This window comes from Lithobates pipiens, unplaced genomic scaffold, assembly GCF_037356315.1.
Source record: "Lithobates pipiens isolate NorthernLeopardFrog02 unplaced genomic scaffold, aLitPip1_a1.2 Scaffold_13, whole genome shotgun sequence".
Taxonomy (NCBI): domain Eukaryota; kingdom Metazoa; phylum Chordata; class Amphibia; order Anura; family Ranidae; genus Lithobates; species Lithobates pipiens.
In genome coordinates this window covers 484,423,122-484,440,188 of record NW_027507718.1, presented here as the reverse complement: position 1 = coordinate 484,440,188, position 17,067 = coordinate 484,423,122, and the positions used below count along the sequence as shown (strand labels likewise).

Sequence of the window (17,067 nt, the reverse complement as noted above, 5' to 3'; positions counted from 1 at the left end):
CACTCTGAGAACCAAAGGCATATGGATTGTTGAACAGTAATAGAAATGTAAGCATCAGGTAACCTGCAATAACAAAAAAATCTGTTGGTACCTGAAGGTCAGGGTTTCTCATCCATGGCAGGTTAAAACGTGAATTAAAATTTTGTCGAGCCTGCCAATAAATGTTATCAGTTTACTTCTGTTTAATATTCATTTATTGTTTATTTTGAAAAAAAAAGTAATTTTAATATGTTGTTATTAAAGTGTGAAAACAAAATGTCAAACTCAAATTTTTGAAAATATCTTACTCAAATTTTGAATCTTTTTGGTAAAATTATGTATGTATTTTTTTTTATGCAGGACAAGATAATTTGAATTATGTATTACTTGTCTTGTTCCTATAGCCTTACACAGGCCATTTCAGTACATATCTCATATAGTGGAAGAAATGCAGTTTTTTTTGGCGACCAAGTATCAATTTAGGTTTAGTATCATGGTGAAAAAAAAAAAGTCCAAACAATGTCTTTTTTTTCGATAATTGTTTTTTTATTAATACTTCACAAATATAAATTACATGTCATAAACAGGTAGATGTACTCACATTCCTATTCATTTAGAGCTACCAATAGTATTACTTCAACAAGGTGAAGTAAATTTCAACCATAATTTGTATACTAACGGTGAAATTGTAAAGTTAAAGAAACAACGTATTCACTGCTAAAGGAAAAGAAAGAGAAAACTGTGTGTGTTGGGCGGAGGGCGGGGTGGTTTTAATGTTGTATAATGTATCGGGAGACTTATTCCGTAATCCCTAACTTTCGCATTTTTCAGAAAGACGTCAAGTCAAGTTTGATTGCATTCCTGTATTTTATAATGGGATATCAATTGAAGCAGAATAGCTCGGTTTGAAAAAAGTCCAAAGGTCAAATTATACCTGTGCCATTTCTAATATAGGACTCCATTCACACTTTTACGACTCCAAAGTTTCTCCGAATTTGGAGTTCAACTTTGGTGAAACTTTGTTGCAGCTTTGGAGCAACTTTGGATGGGTGCAACTTGGATACAACTTTGGCTTTGACCAGTGATAATGGACAACTGTTGTATACAAGTTGCATTGTATAACATTCAGGTACAACTTTCATGCAACTTCTGAGGGTTAACATTGAAGTCTCAAGTTGCATGAAAGACTGACCAAAGTAGTACATGAACTACTTTGTAGTTGCTGCACCTTTGTTGTGCATATATGAATGGGTATCGTAAAACATGGGGAACGACTTGTCATGCAACTTTGATTTCATAAGTTGCATGACAAGTCGCACAGGTGTGAATGGGGCCTTATTCTAACACCACTGACCCGAATAAAGAAAATTAGAAACATGAGATAGTTGCCATAGCCTCTCCTTAGATTGTTCTTAGAATGTTAAGTACATGTACATTCTATTTTAATCAGACAATGGTATACTGATTGAATGTTTCTTATTTGACATTTCAGAGCATTTTAGAGGTATAATGGAACAAGATGGGCAGCGTGTGCTATTTATGATTTTTATTATTCCGCATCCTTGCTTTATAATATCAAATTGTTACTTAAGTGGAGTTATACTTAAAGCCTAAAACCTGGTTTCCTAGATACTCTGGGTATCAGATGCAGACAGGATGTGTCAATAAGCTGCAGGTGACATAGCAAGCATGTAAACTTTTTCTTATTGGTGGGGACAGCGAGCCACAAGAAGAGATGAAGTCTATGAACTGTGTCATAAAGCTTATACTTAGTAACCCAACTCTGCGATTGGCTTCTCCTTAGGACACGTGCTGGCTGTCTGTAGGCGGATATTGTATTTGGTTTACGTTGAGTCAGCTGGAGACATGTTACAACTAAACGGGTCAGCAAAGATGAAGCAGCTGGGACTGAACCAACTCTGTAATATCTGCTGGTTCTTTTTTCTTATCTCTTTCTGTGTCACAGGTAAGCAGGTGGGATGGTGGGGGACCAAAATCTGGGACACGTCTGCAAGCAGACAGACTAACAACTGTTTAACTTTGCCAAAAACTTGTGATCATCGGCATTATACTGCTCTATCATTGTAACCATTTACTGTCACCCAAATTATTTCCTACTGTAGTATTTTTTATAGTTGTTGTATTGCATGTCCCTTCTTGTGTTGCAGCCCAATTTTTTATTGTTTAAAGAATTGCAGCTGCTATAGAAGAGTATATGTTGGCAAATATATATGAAAACCTCAAGGCTGATTTTCTGAACTTGCTGAGAATTTTCACTCTTTAAAATTAAGTGAAGCTGGGTATTCTAAGTGAACACCTCTATATTTTATTAAGTAAAATTTTCAACTCTTCCCAGAGTTGGAAAAGCAATTGATATTCTTGCCTTGTAGTACTGGAATCAACTACCACCCAGGACACTATTTGCATGGAAATATTATCCCGATCGCTGTAGACTTTGTTGGTAATTCCACTGCGCTCAGTTAATTTTACTCCGCGGGCTGGTCATTTCCCCTGGCCTATGTGATAAAGGACAAAAGCAATAATAACCATTTGGATATTGGAAAAAAATAATCCATTGGGATGGTTGGCTTGGTTGGCCTAAATGACTGCGCATGGCCTAAGACTGCCTGTACATTGTCATATGCATGCTAACCATATATATTTATAATCTGAGCGTTTCTATAGCTGGACAGTGCATGAACAATAACTGCCTTGCTGGCAGGGTTCGTTATGAGCCTAGCCTCTCCAGTATGTTTTAAGAGAACATGGGGTAGCTACAATGGGGTATACATTGCCCACACTGAGTAATGGTTTTCGTCAGGTTTGGCGGTGCAAAAATAATTACCGCCAACTCCGCATCACTGTTTATGATAGCCCGGCCTATATCATTGGCTTTAATAGTAAATGGCCCCCTTTCCAACTGTATATGTAAGCATATCGCACATGCATACAATTTCTAAGCCTTTTTTTCTCTACAGTTATTTAGAAAAAATAAAATAGGCCACTTTAAATAACATTGATATTAACATCAATAGCTGCTTGCGCACAATGACGTAGATACAGTATATCATTGCAATGTTTCCAATTCTTATAAAGGATCGTAGGGCCGAAAAGGGTCATAGATTTATATTTTATTGTCTACTAATAATATTAAATAGATTTACCTAGTCTGCTCTGTTCACAAACTATAAAGAACTAAAATAAACCATTAGTGATCCCTTTGATTATTGTAAATATATATTAAAATTGTATCTATTCAGAAAATTACATTAGGAAAACAATAGTTTCTTTAGACATTAAAACGAAAGGAGTTTTTGCATGTCTAAAACATATGACGCAAGTGTTCATAAACAGTATAGGCCTTCCGTTATCCTTGTTGCTCTATTCAGTGAAACATCTTAATATGCAGTGAATAATAGACCTTATGAGTATACATTTATAAATGATAAGTAATCTTTTTCAGCCCTTCGAATGATGCCCTTTATTAAACATTTTATTTACTTATTTCAAATGCATTTAGCTCAAACGTCTATTGGTAGTTTCTCTTACGGTCCTTCTTTTAATTTAATAAAACCTACCGCTTGCTTGTATTCCTATGGCTACAATATTATTTATTGCATTTCAGGCCAAAGTTAAAAACTCCCGATGCTTATGTTTAAATAGCCTTCAGGTCATAAAAGTAAAACAAGTAAATGTTTCAATTAAATCAGCATAGTGAATTACTTGTAACTTGTGCTGTTCTTTTATAATATATAAACTTGATTGCAGAAATTTGTGGTTACATTTAGCAGTTATAACTCTTTCTGTGCATTGAATAAATTATATTTATTGGCATTTGTGGGAAGCAACACAATACTTTCAGAACTAAAAAAAAAAAAAAAAAAAAGCATTTTTCTATAATCAACATAAGCAATGTAATCTGTCTGTCTAAAAATTTTCTGGCTACCAACTTTTAGGTACTAGGCCTGCATAACATAAATTGAATCAACTTTTAATATAACAAACCCAAAGAAAGCTGACGTGATATTTAATAAGCAATTTTAATAAAATCGTACATATTTTATTCATAATCATGTAGTAACACTAAGAGGGAAATATTTTCTTTAGATTGCAACATGTTGTGTTGTATGTAAATGTATCGGTCAGATAACAGGAAACAGGTTTATCATATAATATGGTTTTTAAAAACCCAAAACTGAACATGCAAGAAACTTTTTTTGTACATGCTGCTTCAGTGCTGTACAAAGCAGTTCCAAGACATATGAATTCAGATGCTTCCTTAATAATTATGAATGATATTTGAAGCATTAATTTAAAGTGCACCATTGCAGCCTTATTCTTTTTAAAACAAGACTGTCACTAATAGTCAATTTTTAAGGCTAGGGTTTGCATTAGGGGCATTGTGGTCTTGGTGTATCTTACTTTAACATATTCATCATAGCAGAGTCCCCCAGCTATTCAGGTACCTGCTGACTATGTTGAATAGTGTTTAAGTAGTTTGGTCAATGGAGTCGCGGCTCATAATACTGCACTGAACTCCTTGGCTTAGAATGCAGACCATATTATGTTTATGCCAATACAATTCAGCCACACATACAGGATCCCTTTCATTATAGCAGTTCTTTTTTCTAATTTGCTGCTGAATGGGCTGCTGTGCCTGAGGAAATTGCGGGGCAAAAAGTTGCAAACCCCTTTTAAAAAACGCAGCTGTACAAAGCCGCATTGGGGCTGTGGCAGCATGCGATTTTGTGCACCTGAAAACATGCCATGTTTTACAATGCATGAGGGAGCCATTAAAAATGAATGGCACCCCCGCACATCTGCAAAAGAACAGCGGCTTTTGCCTGTGGGTCACGAATGTGTGTGCTTATGCATGAATTTCCAAACCTCACATATGTAACCTAGTCGTTAACAGTTTCTTGTTTTAGGCCGGGTTCACATATGTGTGGCATTTCTTGCCTGAGGTTCGGTGCGTTTCTGTCCACCGGTTCAGGTGTGAGTCAGGTCCGAATTTTCAAAATCTCACAGGAGACTCTTACAATCCGCTCCTCGGCTACCCCGGACCTGTGTGCACCACCTCCATTGAGAGCCAGTCACACGCGCCTGTCATGCGAATTGGATGCAGTGAAAAACGCATCCAGTTCACACATATGTGAATCCAGCCTCACTAGCATTCTCTTATAACATGTCAGCAGTCTTGATTCTAGACAACTTTGTCTAACAGTCTCGTGTAACATGATGGTTTTCTTGTAAAGTGACAAGTAGAGTATGGCTACAGATTGTGCAGTAATTTGGATTGCGGGTGTAAACTCTGCATGCAGGTCACAGGAACAGACCCTGCACACCAGTTGCATTGTGGGTACAAGAATGTAAAGCAGCAATCACATGTCTAGGCCAGAGTGTGGTATACAGAAAAAAACAACCACAAGCAAATGTTCTCAATCTTTGTCGTTATGATTTTACATACAATTGTACAATTTTTCAGTAAATTCCCCCAGAAAAAAGCTGGCAAAAGATAATTGGTGTCTTTTGGGCGCATGGTTCTATGATCTAGATCAGTTAAGTGTGTATGTCTCTGAGGTCAAGAGTCCTCCATAAATTTCAGCAACCCAAAGTATTTAGCCACCACCTTCACTTATCAGCAAATCTGCAATCAGGGTATTCTTCGTTATCTCTGCCAAGAAGCAAATATGTAAGAGCAGCTCCTGATAAAAAGTCCATATTTTATTAAATTCATCATAATGTGTCCTGCATCGACTTGAATAGTGGGAGACTCAAAAAGACCCAGATCGGGTTGAAACATGTAATCATCAAGCTGGTAGCTGAGCGCTCGTTGTCTTATGCTGGCAGTACTAACTCTAATCTTCAGATGTATATTGGATCCTCATCCTATCCCAAGTAACTTCAGTGTATTTGCACTTTGCCTTTTATTAGAGGCCATACTGAATGTTCCAGAGTTTGGATAAAGGAATCTGTTTGCTGTGCCACTATTTTTGCATAATTTATAGACTTACAGTTAGTGGAATGTGTTCTATAATGCAGTTCTGCAATTCCCCCGATTATTTAAGTAGACATGGGACAGGATATGGCTGCGATATGTTTGAAATGTAATAAAAGACAGAATTTTGTAAGGCCTGTTTAGATCTATGAGTGTGTGGAGGTACTTTTTTTTTTTTTTTTTTTTATGTTGCGCCAGGCATGTGCGTTTGCATGCATCAACATGCCTTTCTTTTTAGGTTCGACGCTCATTTAGACGTGAAGTCTAAAAGTCACGGACCAAGCTTGTTAACACATGTTGTCAAACCATTAAAATGCATTATTAATTTTACAGGCCTCCAAATCCACTAAAATACAGATAAAACATAAGTCATGTTTTTCAAAAGTACTGCACTACAATACAGGGAGAGAAACGGACACTATTTTTTATTATGGGGAGTTGGATACATGCAGTTTAGCACACAACAATGTGTGCATTAGAATGCAACACTGGCAATGGGCCCACGATCCTATCTGTTTCTTACTTGTTTGTGCCTTTATTACACCAGAATACAACTTTTGCAAGTTGAGGGCAGCAGAACTGCACTAAAGATTGAGATCTTTAACAAATCAAAACATAAAAGTGTTATTTGGTCTAAGCATTTTTGCCAAAACACAAAATGGACAGTTCTGTTAGTGCCACACCTCCTTATTGCACATATACTATTACTTTTTTTTACTAGAGCCAGATACAAGCAGGCAGATGGGAACACGAGCATCTCTCTTTTTTTTTTTTTTTTTTATTCTTTTTATTCAGTTTTAAAGGGTTATAACACAAATCAGAGCCTATTGGGCATACCCAGGCTTAGTACTATACATAGGCACAGAACATACTAAATACCTTAATCTAATCAACTAAATAGTACGCTCAGCCACCAGAGTATCATTAGTGAGAAACTCAGGGTCTTCATTGTAGAAGGATATAAGAGAAGAACCACTCTCCAAAATAATCTCCAAAATACTTTCCAGGTAGCCTAGTAATGTATTACCAGTAGAAGCACAAGGTTCACCATAGGTCCTATTCTGAATGAAAGTAAGTCAAGTAGGGGCCTCTGGGTTCAGCATTAGTAGACAAAGACTGTACCCAAAAACATGGTCATCTTTATTACTAGCTCTGTACACCTGGAACTGAAATACTCTTTGAGCTAACTCAAATTTTTTAGGTTACAGAATGTAGGGAAAAGCAGTAATCTTTTAAGAAATTGTAGGGACTTTCCGGCACAGTAGACTATCCACATGACCAATACCTTGGACTTTCATGAGATATCTGTTCCTGTTTGCTTGTGATCTGTTTGACATTTAGTAACATTGCAATCAATCACACCAGACTGGTGGAGACCACATGATTTTCCAAGTAGATGTTATATCCAAACAGTATGTCAGTCTTCTGAAGATGTGGTCTTCATGCTGCAAACAGACAATGGTCAGCAAGGATTACAATTGGCAAAGATGTCCAATGCTGGGCAATGTGAGACAATAACTAATTAGACTAAGATTGTCTCACACCAGAAAAACACATTGTGTGCACATCAACAAACATTGCTGCAAATGATGCTGCGTTAAAGATTTTACTCAACTGACTTGAATAGCAATATGAAGGTTAGTCCTTCCAAAATGCAGCATACATACAGTACTTTCTTGCAAGCCCCTGGTTTGTTGTGAGCAGCTCCCATAGTCATCAGTGTATATTTTCTTGCCCATACATTGCATTTCCAATGCAGAAAAATGCATAACATGCCAGAATTTTAATGAATTATATTGTTCAGATGAATATTAATAAAGGGACATTCTCAAAGACACAAATATTGGGCCTATATAGCGTAACTTTATTTACCATAGAGTTGCTTTTTGTTATTTTAATATTATCTCTTTTTATATAAAGTTAATGCACCAGGGACTTTATCTAATTTTTTTTTGTCCTTGTTGAATGTCTTTTTTTCAGACAAATAAAATACATAGTCAAAATTTGTGATAAATTCTCTCAAATGTTGAGGGCTTACTGAGACCACCCAGCAAAGCAATAACCATAAAAAAATCTTTGAACTGGTTACTTTGCTTTTGAACCAAAACTTGACGGTATTTTCTAAAACATGTCCAACTTTGTAACTGTCAATTTTTTTCAAAGTTTATACCGCAGAATACAGCAAGATTGTTTGTAAACTGGCAGCAATAGTGTTATAAGATTACCGAGATGATTGTAGCCATATTAGTGCACTTGCAACAAGGACAATTGAGTACTGTCCATGATACTTTTTTCATTTGCACCAACTTCCAAATTTTCAGGACAACCTTTCAGGGTGTGTTTCCTTCTTCAAGGTTCAAGAAGTACTGCTTAGACCTTGAAGGAGAAGACACACCCTGAAAGCTTGTCCTGAAAATAAGGTTACTGTGAACCATTAGTGAAAGAAATGCAGACCATTAATACGCACACATGCTGTTTAATTTCTTTTCCAATACTGGTGACACCCAAAGGTATAAAGAATACATATGAACAAAATATACTTTTATTATTCAGCCCAAAGTCCAGCAAAGAAAGACACCAAAGGAAGACCTATATATTCTACTTGCCATCACTGGTTTATCCTGGAAAGTGATATATTTTATTCTCGTGCCGCGTACACATGATCGAAATGTCCACAGTACGCCGGACAATTCGATCGTGTGTGGGCTCCAGCGGATTTTGTCATCATAAAGTCCGGCGGACTTGGAAAGTAGTTTTGACTCAAAATTTGTCCGCCGGACTTGGCTTTCAGCGGACAATCCGTTCGTCAGTGTGCTAGTCCGGCGGTCTAAGAAAACCGCTCGTCTGTAGGCTGTTCCGACGTACCAAAAACTACGCATGCTCTGAAGCAAGTACGAGAAGGAAGCTATTGGCTACTGGCTATTCAACTTGCTTTTTCTAGTTCCGTCGTACGTGCTGTACGTCATCGCTTTAGAAATCGCTGGACTTTCGGCGTGTCCGTGTGTGGCCAAGTCCGTTCCTTATAAAGTCTGCCGGATTGTTTGCTGGATTGTTTGCTGGACCAATTCCGCCGGACAATTTGATCGTATGTGCGCGGCATAAGGATCACTTAGAAACTTTCATAAAGTAATGAGAACCATTTTTATTATACAAATAATTTTTTTAAACATCAGTCCACTCAAGTATGATATCTCAGATTTTAGTAGGAGCTGGAACATATTCCAAACCACTTTAGAATCCCATCTCTTAGGCTTCATTCAACACGTGCAGCCAAGGGGCAGTAAAACCAGGAGGTTGAGCTATGGTTCCCCTCCCCCCCCAACCTCCCACCAGAGCACTGACATACAGCCACTCATGGCTGCACACATCCTGCAGCTGCAATGCTGTGCTTTGTGGCCATGACAAAAATGAAAAGGCACATTGCTTTCAGTGAGCATGACTAATGCAGTTCTAGGGGCCCGTTCCACAACCGCATGCAATGCATATGATTGCAGCGTGGTAATAGGGAAATTGTAGGGTTAAATTATTTCACAAAACATTCACCATTCTTGTGTATATTGATTTGTGACTAGCTGGATAACCTGAAGATAATTCGTTTACAAGATACAACTGCTCAGAGGACCAATATTGGTGAGCCACTTGCCCTGAACTATGCTGGCAGCCATATTTGGACAGTGAACTGACTTGAGTCCCTGATTTTGATGTAGGTAGTTTAGATAAATACTGATGTTCATACAAAATAAGATCAACTGCTGTGAAAATTGTAGGCCAGTCAGTGATGTCAGTTGTACCAACAAACAAAAAGATTGCTATTGCTTGAATAGCGTGTATCACTACTCCTTCTTCATACATGAGAATCTCTAGCCTGTGCAAAATAGCATACATCTGAGCTAGCTACAGTCTCTCGTTGGTAGGATATTTGACATACTACCGAAATTGCCAATGTCTAAGCACTTCAACCAAAATGTACAGATTTAGTATTGGATTTTGCATACTGGTAGTGACCGCTCTTTACATGTATACATAAGCTAATTGTAAGTTCCATCAGCCTCTTCATTGAGCATAACACGCTTCTCAAGGAATTGGATTAAAATGGATAATTTGATTAAAAAAGTCAAGCCACCCTATACAATGTTAAAACTTGTATTATTAACTTGTATTGTATCATTCTCAATAAATTATTTAAAAAAAATAAAAATAAAAGACAAACCAGTCATAAAATAGTGATTTTGATTTGCATCATTCAATATTAATTTATAACTGCCTGTACTATCCCAAACTCCTAAACCGTCCGCTGTGTGGACACAAAAGCGAATCATCCAGCACTCAGATTTGATCGTTTTCAATTAATATAAAACCTGCCGCTAAAGTCCTAATTATAGCAGAGCTCTTAATTGTATATATGTTTAAAACATGCAGTCAAGGCCACATATGGACTTCTACTCAAGTCTCTGGGAGTGCCAATATTTGCACATACACAGTGGGGGTTATTTAATAAAACTGTACAGTGCGCAATATGGTGCAGCAGTGCAGAGAGACCAATCAACTTGCAGGTTTTATTGTCAAAGCTTAATTGAACAAGCTGAAGTTAGAAGCTGATTGGCTGCCATGCACAACTGCACCAGATTCTGAGTGCTCCAGTTTTACCAAATCTCCCCCAGTATGACTTTTATCTTAAGGGGGACAGCATTTATCTTAAGGGGGACTGGCAAGGTTTTGACACGTGTTCTGCTCTACACTGCAAATTATGCACGATGATACCACGCAAAACATGCAATTCAGTTTTTAACTTTAGCTTGCTTTGTGAAAAACTGAATGTTAAGAAAATTGCCTCAATGCTAAAAAAAATTCATTTGCCCTAATTAAATCCTAGTTTTTAGGATTGTGTTGACCCATGGCATCAGCACTTATCTTATCTGTTAACTGAATATAGTATAAATAATAGTTTGCTCCTGGAAATTATTACAGTCACCCAAAGCAAGCCAATCCCATATCTCTGAGCACCTCTAGACTGTAGTTAATTGCCCGTCATTAAAATCCAATATGCGTTAATGATGAGACTTCAGCTTTATAATGTTTGCAGGTCCACAAGTTAGCCTCTTTTTTTATAACTTTTTTAGCATTTTAATGGGTTTATTACTAAAAAGGAGAGGAATTAAAATTTGGGACTTTAAATGAGGAAATTGCCTGGTTACCTCGTTATGCCCATTCCAACTACTCTATGCTTATTACCTCAGATAATAGGTTCCATAGGTGTCTATGTCAATTCCTCATGGGATGATTTATTTAGTATTTATGATAGGGATCCATGAGGCCCCACAATTGGGCACTACTGTGCATGTGTATGTATATGATCCATTGGACTATGTATTACTTTACTGTATAACCTTGTTTTTCATCAATGTTGGGCATTAGGAGAGGCTCCAGATTATATTGGCTAAATTGTATTTTATATATGTTCAATCATGCACATTGTTCGATTTTGTATCATTACCATGTATGAATTGAATTGGGTTCTGATGTATTATTACCATAATTTTACTCAATTATATTTATTTGTACCCACATGTTTCAATTAAAGTCCCGATTACCCCCCCCCCCCCCCCATTTCTTTAATTTGAATGGGTTTGTTACAACAGACATATACAACATTTCAGAAAAAGATACACCGGGTAGCTTGCAGACTGAGTATAGTTAGTTTTTTTTTTTTTATGTAAACTACACAATTTCCAATTGGTGCATGATCTGGTTTTGGCATAACTGTGGCAGGATTTATGTAAAAAAAAAAATCGACCAAGTATACCTGTTATCTGAACAACGTTCTGGAATATTTCCCAATTTTTCCCAATTCGTTTTACAGAGAAGATAGCACCTGAAGGGCAGATGTGACTTGGGTCCACATAATTATATCTGAAGAAACTGCGCAACAAATTCTCTGCTTCCCTCTGAGATTGTAGACCGGACCTTTTTTAAATACATCACATTTATAGGGGGCTGTTCTGCTATACACTTGAACAGTAAAGATGCATGACTGGTAGACGATACATTTTTGAGATTCTAACTTCATATATGCAATGAAAATATGAAGTCCTGATATTTAGTTAGGTCAAAGCTAACCATACAGTATATAATCTGGTTGTACAATCTTCTTTAGATCTACCATGTGCAACGACCTTCCCGACCTGGTAAATATTTAATGGATCATTTAGGTTTATCCTTGATATGATAGGCTTATACTGTAACAACTGGCAATACTCCTTGTGTTGACAGATGTAAATTAATGTGGGTCATAAGTGTTTTTCTACAAAAACTAGAATGAAAACCAGTAAACATGTAAAGCATAAAAGCCAAACAAGTACAGCTGCACACAGAAATAGAATAGGAAAATATTCTGCCAGTAAAAACGCACAAAAGAGTGTAAATAATGTAGAGTTAAATTCATTTATAATATAGGATAAAACTCAGAGGAGTTACCATTAGTGTATCTGAGCACTATTCTGCTCTAACGTATTTTTTAAACAAATTTAAATGATGGTTATCAGGTATGGCAGACAGAATGTTTTTGTATGTTGTAAGTTTTCCAACACTAGTGTAGAAATATAACTTTGTCGGGAAACTATAATGGTTTAAGGTCAGTGTTATTTATTTTTTTTTTTTAAACTGATATTTAATATATATTTTTTTATATTACAAATTAACATTTAATACAGGGTGCACATGACACTTATTTACAGCACATTCTGGATAATGTTTCCTTTTAGACAGGCATTCTCTAAATGAAACCCTGTATGCTTCAATACAAAGTGGTGCAGCTTTAACTATTCGGCTTGGATACCAACACAGGTGCTAGCCTTCCAATTTGTAGAAGGATCTCTTGAGCAAGTGGGTACTCAACCTGCAGCCGCACAACTGTCACAAGAATACCCAACCAGCGGATTGTCAGCTCTGTATTATGCTCATTAAAATCTTTGTTTATTAAATATTTCACAGGAAAACACAGCCTTAAATACAAATATGGTATACCAACACCCCTACATTGTGTCCTATAATGGTTGGCATGAGGAACCACCAAGTGCAGTGGAGGGCCCAGGGGATTGATGCTGCCAAAACCTGTAGGTTTCTAAATAATCTTTTACCAGCTTCTTCAGCAAATTGGTGTTTAATTGCGTGGGCAGCAAGAGAGGTAAGTATTTACTCTCTTTTTTTACAGGTACACCTGTTATTTACAGTTTAATTTTTGTGACAGGGTAGCCCCGAGGTTAGCCTGGAAAATATGAAAAGGAGCTTAACATTCAAGCTATTGGTCTGAGAAATGAAAGGTGTAGCTGACTAAAATAAAATAAATATAAACATTTTGAAAGTTTTTATTTTTTAGTCCAGAGCAGAATTTCCAGATCTTTTAATATTGAGAGAACCCTTTGAAATAACCGTCAGGTCTTAGGGAACCCGCGCTTATATTTACTGCATCTACAGTCCATGGTACATTAGAGTGAACAGTATGTTGAATAAGTAAAAGAATAAGGATTGTGGAATACCTGGGTGTTGTTGACACCTAGGGCTTCTCTATATAGCAAAATTATATATAGTAATGAGAAAAGTGGTAATAATAATGGGCAGAAAAAAATGCAGCCAATAAAAATTTTAATGTTTCGATAGCATTGGTTGTCAATGGATTAAAGCCTGCTTACATTGATGATCAGTGGAGAAGTTCCCCTTACATTGGTGGTCAGTTTATCCCTTGCATTGGTGATCAGTGAAGAAGGGTCTCCTTAGACTGATGATCACTGGGGGATAGGCAACCTTACACTGGCGGGCAATGGGAGAACAGCCTCAATACAATGGTCGTCAAGGTAGAAGAAAAATGTCAGCAGGTACTTATCTGAGGATCAAAAATTGCTCAGTGCTCAAGAAACCCCAACAACCTCTGGGGAAACCCTAGGGCTCCAAAGTACCCTGGTTGAGAAGGGCTGGTTCAGACTATAGTAAGTAAAAACATATATGTGCTCACTATACATTCCCATTAAAGAAAGACAAAATGATCATTATAGATATAGCATTACTGATTATCCACTTGTGATCATTTTAGCAACACAGCTCTCTCAATAGTGAACCTTTTATTTGGGTGCAGTAGGCTATTGGCTAAAGAAAAAAAAAACAAGCAAGCGTTTGTTTTTTATTAGACTTGAAAAGGCATAGAAAAGCCACGCTACAGGATCTTGATCTAGTCTCAGCTCTCATTTGTTTTTGTTTTTTAAAGGAAATTTTTATTATTTTCCATGAAACTTTTCCTAGAAAAGTTATACAATAAGAGCATATAAGAACATATTACAATTAACACGTATACACTTAATGCACTAGTTCCATACAATAAAGCATTAAGCAATCACATATATATCCTCACTAATCAATCCAGCTTAAAGGTCTAACAGGATTTTATATTTTAGAAGGATTTTAGAAGTCTAGCACCATCCAGACTCGCACTTATGCAATCAAAATGAGTTAACAAGTTAAGCCATATTGTGGATTATTCAGCCAGGGGCAACCAGAGTTTTTTCCCATTTTTGCAGGGCATCCTTAAGACTCATATATTAACTTATACATAGGGATTGCTTGGTTAAAAAGTCTGAGCCACTGAGCAAGTCGGGGAATCATGGGATTGCCACTGAATTGCAATGGCCCTTTTCACATAATAAAACAATAGTCGTACTAAAAGTTTAATGTAATTAGTCAGAGTCCTCCAAATACCCCAACAAACTTCTAGAGGAGTTACATATGTTAGGCGTTTGAAGGATGGAGCTAATAAAGTCTGTTACAGTACACCAGAGGGTATGAATGGGCACTACCATACCATATGGCAAAATGATCCATTGTCAGAAGGGCATTTAAGGAAAGAAGAAAGGGTAGTTACCCATTTTGAATGGATATATGGATTGTAATAGGCACGATGTAGGAATTTACTTGGATAACCTTATCTCTAGCAGAGATGACTATGGATACTTGTGTTAGCTGTCATTTAATCGTCTTTTGGTACCATTGGAATAGACGCTGCATAACATTTTTGATGCGCTCAGGACGGATGTTCGGAGGCATGTGAAATGCCAAATGCCTGTAACAGCTTGTAAACCTGGTAACTTGTGTTTAGCTACGTTTCGTTTAAGACGTTTTTAATGGAGATCTATTTTGATTAAAAAAAATATGCTCCTAAACACAAAGGCGGCATGTAAACGTGGATTAAACGTGGGTTACTACCTTTCAAATCATTCGGGAGATGTTTCAAAACGTCACATTTACATTAAGCGTAACAGTTCTTTCAAAAGAACATTACACTTAAAAGGGCATTTTTCTTCCAACTGCTAACTTATTTTTTTTCCATTCTTTAAATAAATATATATATATATATATATATATATAAATAATAATAATTTTTATTTTTATTTCCCTCAATCTTAAAATAGACAAATATGCATACATTAATGGCATAATCATACCATCAGTCAATTTACAAATATATTATACAAGCTTACATAACAAAAATAACAACAAAACAAAATAAAAAAAGAGACAACCACAAAAAAAAAAGACGGGGAAAACGATGGCAACACGTAAATATCATGTTTTGAAAGATTGTTATGACCTATTTAGATTCTGCTCAAGTTCCCATAAATCATTCTAATTTCTGATGACTCCCTAAAAGTCCTCCAGGGGGTCCATACCTGGCAGTATTCTTCATATGTATCCAATTCATGTGCCAGGAGAGTCTCCATCCTCTCAATGTAATCCATTTTTATTATCTATTCCTTCACTGATGATGGGGATTGTATTGATCGCCAATGTCGCAGGATAACCAATCTTGCCGCTGTTAACTAGTGTTTAAGTAGACCCTTTTCAATATTTTTATAGGAGCCTGGGAGAATTGATAGCAGAGTCATTTGTGATGTATTGGGGACTAGCTCTCCTGTAACTGTGTGCAGCTGTATGATCCTGTCCCAAAAATGATGAATTTGGGGGCATTCCCACCAAATGTGTATCAGCAAACCCTTGGCAGAATAACAGTGCCAACATATGTCAGCTGCATCTGTGTATAAACGCTGCAGGGATGCTGAACATCAGTACCAATAGATCGTATGCCCATTTATTTGTAAATTCTGGAGGTTTAAATATATTTTTGTTAACTACATATGTAAATATATTTTTACATGCTTTTAGCACAGTTTTGGAACGGGAAAAAAAATGCAAGATAAAATAAACGTAATTGTTTTCTATGTTGCTGATCTCTGAGATTGATTTATACGGGGCTTTCCAACGGGGGACACATAGGTACGGGGTTGTCCAACGGGGGACACATAGGTATGGGCTGTCCAACGGGGACACATAGGTACAGGACTGTCCAACAGAGCACATAGGTATGGGACTGTCCAACAGGGATAGGTACGGGACTGTCTGACGGGGCACATAGGTATGAGACTGTCCAATTGGGGACACATAGGTATGGCACTGTTCAAGTAAATCCAAGACAGCTGGCATCTTTTTTTTTAATTTATTTATTTATTTATTTTATGCATTGAAACGTGATATCAACCACCTAACTGACTCACCTATTGAACAACATCTATTGCTCCTGGTATTTCTTTAGATGCGTCATCTTTTAATGCGATTTTAGCTACCTTTTTTGGATCTTACAGTAATGATTTATCGAGAGGTAAATGTTACATTGAATCTATTTTTATATAGAGGCCAACAAGCCATGAGAAAAAATAGTTTTGGCATTTGATTTTTAAACTCAGGGCTTCCCTGGAAGCCCTTTTCATTTTTCTACCATGACTCATAGTGGTTATGAAGCTCTGATGTGTAATATTGGAAAAAGGATTCCATCCATGTGGGAGTCAGAAACAAACAGATCTCCCCAACACCAGTCCTACCTACACGAGTGACTAACACTGATCTCTAACACTCTCACTTTCTATAACAATAAAACAAATCCAGATCATGGTAAACTAACCATAAAAAAGATGAGCCCCTTACCATAAGGCGTACGCATCAATACAGCCTCAAAAAAGTGGTTCTTTATTTGTGGCGCCACATACACGATA

General features: G+C 36.8%; 1 protein-coding gene across 2 annotated transcripts in view; it reads left to right on the top strand.

Annotated features, from left to right (window-relative positions):
• Nucleotides 1-1,761: 1,761 nt before the first annotated feature.
• Nucleotides 1,762-17,067, top strand: part of CD8B (CD8 subunit beta) — a 32,132-nt gene continuing 16,826 nt past the window's right edge. Inside the window, exon 1 of one of the 2 annotated variants that reach the window (XM_077477985.1) lies at nt 1,762-1,945. In XM_077477985.1, the coding sequence (XP_077334111.1) occupies nt 1,846-1,945 (100 nt within the window). In that variant the 5' untranslated portion in view covers nt 1,762-1,845. The remainder of the gene's footprint in view (nt 1,946-17,067) is intronic. The other variant, XM_077477984.1, reaches the window with a different exon arrangement.